We start from the raw sequence: 5271 nt of genomic DNA on the forward strand, positions 1-5271 counted from the left end.
AAGTAATAATATTTATTCTTATGCACAGGAGGCATATTCATATATTAATATGTTTATATCTAATATTTATATGTTTAGTATTATTGTGTATATTGTTTAACATTAGGTAAGTAGTATGTATATATATGTATGTATTTTAGTATGTTAATATATGTATTATATGTATAGGTACGCATATTAGCATATATATATATATATATATATATATTTCTATTATTATTATTATTATATGTATGCATTTATATGTATTTATGTAAATGTTTATATATATGCATATATATTATATGTAATCAGTAATATGTATAAGTGTATTATATGTACAGGTACACATATTAGCATATATATATATATATATATATATATATATATTATTATATGTATGCATTTATATGTATTTATGTAAATGTTTATATATATGCATATATATTATATTTAAACAGTAATATGTATAAGTGTATTATATGTATAGGTACGCATATTAGCATACATATATATATATATATATTATTATTATTATTATTATTATTATTATTATATGTATGCATTTATATGTATTTATGTAAATGTTTATATATATATGCATATATATTATACGTAATCAATAATATGTATAAGTACTCTAAACAAAAAAAATTACATGTTTTGGGCAGTATCATAAAAAAGAAAATTCAAATACAAAAATAAAAATACTAACCTTAAAGAAAAGTGTTTCCGAACGAAACTTTCAGCACTCTAAACTCAATCAACTCCAATTATCAAACAAGCTTTCAATCAAACAAAATTAATTTCAAAATTTATGAATCAAACATTGAAAATGTGTCTTACCCCATCTCGAATTTATATACGCACGCTTTCAATGGTTTGAACCCTACTCGTGGCAACAGTCACCTGCGCAAATGTCCGGAGTCCTTCAACGGTAACCTGCAGTTCTGCTCCTCCCCGTCTGCAAACAGGTACTGCTCCGTTCGCGCATGGAAGGAGGAAGAACGATTGAGTTTAGGCTGAAGCAAATCTCGCTAGTTCATCCAGCGAGATTTGCCACGCGTCGATAGCCGGGTGAATGGACATTTCAAATCCGAAGTAAATCTCCCTCTTCCAAGTAGCGAGATTTGCAACGTGTCAAATGGCGGGTGGCCCAGCATTTAAGTATTCGAAGCAAATCTCGCTAGATGAACCAGCGAAATTTACCACGCGTCGACACGAACTCTTTTTTCAAAAGTAAATCTTGCTACTTCAAGTAGTAAGATTACGTCAAAATCATTCAGAAAAATATTTCCTAAAAAGGGATATTATTTAATATATTTTTAAAAAAAAACATAATCTCAGAAAACACTCAACTCGTATCTCTGCGCATTTTTTCCACACAAGAACGGTCCAATCATTCTCAATATGATTGGTCCGTCATCTATCTTGGTCAATTACAGAGCAATGCCACCGCTACTACTGGGTCCACTCCCGCCCTTTTCCGGTTAGTTCCGCGGAAACCAAGTTAGTTCTTCTTCTCGTTTCACACTTTCTATTGTGCGCCACGTCCACCCGGCTCACTTTAGCTGTCCCCAGTTCCCCACCACTCCTTCCCCGCCCATTTTCCAGTTCTCACCTTTCAGCTCATCGCTTCCGCCGCAACCTCCCTGCGCCCCAATCCTGCTTTCCCCATCCTGAATTATCCTAATACTGAACTTTCTTTCTTCAATTTTTTCTAGGGTTTTGATCCAAATCTGCTTCTTCTTTTTTTCTTTTTTTTTTCATATTTCTTCCCCTCCTACCACCATATGTGCAAATCGAAAAGGGCCGTCCAAGTAGCAGAGCCCAGTCCAGCAGCTCGAAGCCCGCGAACCGTGCAATCTCCCCGACCTCGCAGGCCCACAAGACCTTCTACTTCCGGAGCTTCTTCTTCAACCTCAGATCCCTCCACCAGCAATCCCGCGACCGCCACCGCCACCGACACTGGCACAGGGTCCAGCTGGAGAACCTCCGCCTCTAGCCGAACTTCGCTCTCCAGCCTCCGCGACTCTCTGCCGGAAAACCCCCACATTTATGACTTCGCCGAGGTCCGCTCCGCCACCAACAACTTCCTCGCCAAGCGCTTCTCTCCGTCGTCGTCCGCCGCGTGCTGGCGGTGCTCACTCCGTCGTAAGGACGTAATTGTGTTCCAGCGCAAGTTCCGGCGCTCGATCGAGACGGCGCAGCTGCGAGAAATGTTGTCCGTGGTGTGCCGGAGCCACCACATTAGCATAATTAAGCTATTGGGGGTTTCGATTTCTGGAAGTCACATTTACCTTGTGTACGACTTCGTAAATGGGGCAAGCCTCGCCGACTGCCTCCGGAACCCTAGAAGCCCCGATTTCACCGTCCTCTCCACATGGGTTTCCCGCATGCAGATCGCCACCGACCTCGCGCACGGTCTCGACTACATCCACAACAACACAGGGTTGAAGATAACCCTCGTGCACAACCACATCAAGAGCAACAGCATCGTCGTCACGGAGCCTTCGTTCAACGCCAAAATATGCCACTTCGGCACGGCGGTGCTGTGCGGCGAAGCCACCGACGATCGAGCGCATGTTTCTCCTCCGCCACCGTCGCAGAGTGGCGGCGAAATCACCGAGATTGTAGAGGAGGAATCGTTGTCTTCAAAATCTTCGAAATTTCAGCGATCGGACAGCAGAGCGACGCAATTCGAAGGCGCGAGAGGGTACATGTCGCCGGAGTTTAGATCCGCGGGCGTGGCAACGCAGAAATCGGACGTGTACGCATTCGGAGTGGTGATATTGGAACTTTTATCCGGGGAAGAGCCGCTGAAATTCAAATTCGAAAAGGAGAGAGGCAATTTCACCAGAACATCGGTGATCGAGACGGCAAGAGCAGCGATAGACGGCGAAGGCGAAGGCGAAGGCGAAGGCGAAGGAGGAGGAGGCGGCGACGATGGTGGGGGAGGGAGCGAGGGAAGAGTGAGGCGGTGGGTGGACAGGAGGCTGAACGACTCGTTCCCGGTGGAGGTAGCGGAGGAGATGACGCGTCTGGCATTGGATTGCGTACACGTGGATTCGGATAAGCGGCCGAACATGCGCCGCGTGGCAGGAAAGATTTCCAAGCTTTATCTAAAGTCGAGAATTTGGTCCGACAGCGTGAGGCTTCCCACTGGTATATCACTCTCGTTGGCCCCTAGATGATGAATGATGATATGTTATTTCCTCGACAAAAAGAAAATCTTAATCAACAGATTTTTTCCCGTATGATTTTTTCTCCCCCATTTTGTTTGGTTAATGTTAGGGGACAGTCAGGAGTCAGAAGAGTTTCATAAAATTAATGTATGGACTGAAATTTAATTTTATGATTTCTTTACATTAAAAATATAGAGAATTTTATATTTAAGTGTTAGTATTAGAATAATGGTGAGTTTCGTAATTGTATATTTTGTTTTGTAAGATATTAGCACTTTGGTATTAATGTAAACTAAAATAAAATAAAATAAATAGTACCATTTTTTCCACTCACCAAATCATTTAGCTTTATTTTCAACAATCAATTATAGATTATTAAGTATCACTTGTTATGCACAAACATTATTTATTTTATTTTAATGATATAAAATTTTTAATAATAATTTTTTATACTAGTCCTAAGAAATACTTTATAATAATTTAAAAATAATTTGTGTATCATTTGTTGATTGCCTATTAAATTTTTGTAAATGAAGTTGCAGTTGGATTTTAGATCTTAAATTTAGATTTAGATGAATTTGATAAAATCTAATACAATTTTATATTATATTTTGTTTAAATCTAATAAAAATCCAAATCAAGTATTCTTGATGAGTTCTTGTAATTTCATAAAAGTGTTCATTTTTTCTAAATTTTGTTGAAAATTTCAATAAAAATTTTGTCATGGTTACTCAAACCACCTTAACTTTGGCTCATAAAACCACACAATTTAAAAACTAAATTCATTTTGACAATTAAAAAATATAGTTATACTTGAAGGGTACTAGAAATAATAGAAAATTCAGTGGAAAAAAAATAAGATTAGCAATTTAATTTTGCATTGTACTTCTTGAAAATTTTGATTTGCAAGGAAACTTTATGGTAATTTATTGGTAGCTCTGAGATAAATATGTTTTATGAATTTATTATTATTGGTGCCTTTTTTTTTTTTTCTAAAACTGTGCTTTTTTAAAATAATTGTATATACTAGTTGGTGCACGTAAAAAATATTTTTTGTGTTTACAAGTATTTTTGTGATTTTAGGTGGGATCCCAAGATGGGGGGTGAATTGAAATTTAAAAATATTTTGCTAATTTGAACATTTCCGATTCACCACATCATATCTCATTTAAAATAAAATGCACGTATGAAAAATAATTATGACAAAAGTAAACATTCATACACATGTAGAAATTAAAGTACGGAAATTTAAATTTGTCTGTGTGTGTGTGTGAGAGAGAGAGAGAGAGAGAGAGAGTATTTTTATCGAGGTTCGGTAAATCTAGCCTACGTCCTCACCATGGGCAAACCACCCAAAGATTTTACTAACTTGCTCACTTAAACGGACGGAATAGAAATCGTTTACAACCTCTCATTATGGGGCGAGAAATGTCCCAACTACACTAACCGGGTGGAGCCAAAACCCAACCACACTTTACGAACGGTGTCAAAACCCAACTCAATTACTAGGTTGAGCCAATTGATCTTCCTTACGGGGCGAAGACTCCCCAGTTCGATTTATCGGACTGAACCAAACCGGCATAAACATATATAATTGAATATGTGCTCAAGGCTTTTTACAAGAAGCTTTTCAAGTAAAGTGTGTATCAATAAATACATGCTCAAAGCTATCTTGTATTACCCATAGATTTTCTCTAAAAAAATATTTTCATTAAAAAAGAGTAGGAGAAATTAGGGATTTCTTTCTAAATGATTAACCTAAAAAACAAGTAAGCTTTCAAGCAAAAATATATATGACATTATTTATATGCTCAAGCCTTTACTTGAATAACAAAAATAATTTCTCCAAAAGAATTTTCATGAATAGTAGGATAAATTTGATCTTTGAAGAACAACAATAATAAAAGGTCTTCAAGCTATATATATATATATATGAAGGGATATATAAGCTCAAGCCTTTTTAGCATAAGACCTCCAAAATATTTTTCTCCAAAAATATTTTTCAAAATAAAGGAGTAGGAGAAATTTAAACTTTAATTTTTAAAAACAATGACGAGATTTTCAAGCTATATATTATGATCATGAATATAAGCTCAAGCCCTCCAAA

At 37.0% G+C, this 5271-nt stretch overlaps 1 protein-coding gene across 1 annotated transcript; it reads left to right on the forward strand.

The window, feature by feature from the left end:
* Positions 1 to 744: 744 nt before the first annotated feature.
* Positions 745 to 3375, forward strand: LOC131149493 (lysM domain receptor-like kinase 3). The gene has a single exon (XM_058099963.1). The coding sequence runs from the start codon at positions 1773 to 1775 to the stop codon at positions 3171 to 3173; it is 1401 nt and encodes a 466-aa protein (XP_057955946.1). The 5' UTR covers positions 745 to 1772; the 3' UTR covers positions 3174 to 3375.
* The last annotated feature ends 1896 nt before the right edge of the window (positions 3376 to 5271 follow it).

The sequence above is a fragment of the Malania oleifera genome, chromosome 2 (assembly GCF_029873635.1).
Source record: "Malania oleifera isolate guangnan ecotype guangnan chromosome 2, ASM2987363v1, whole genome shotgun sequence".
In the NCBI taxonomy this organism is placed as follows: Eukaryota; Viridiplantae; Streptophyta; class Magnoliopsida; order Santalales; family Ximeniaceae; genus Malania; species Malania oleifera.

Excerpts from the sequence above, each read along its gene's own strand:
- LOC131149493 (XM_058099963.1), top strand. The coding sequence starts at position 1,773 with ATGTGCAAATCGAAAAGGGCCGTCCAAGTAGCAGAGCCCAGTCCAGCA.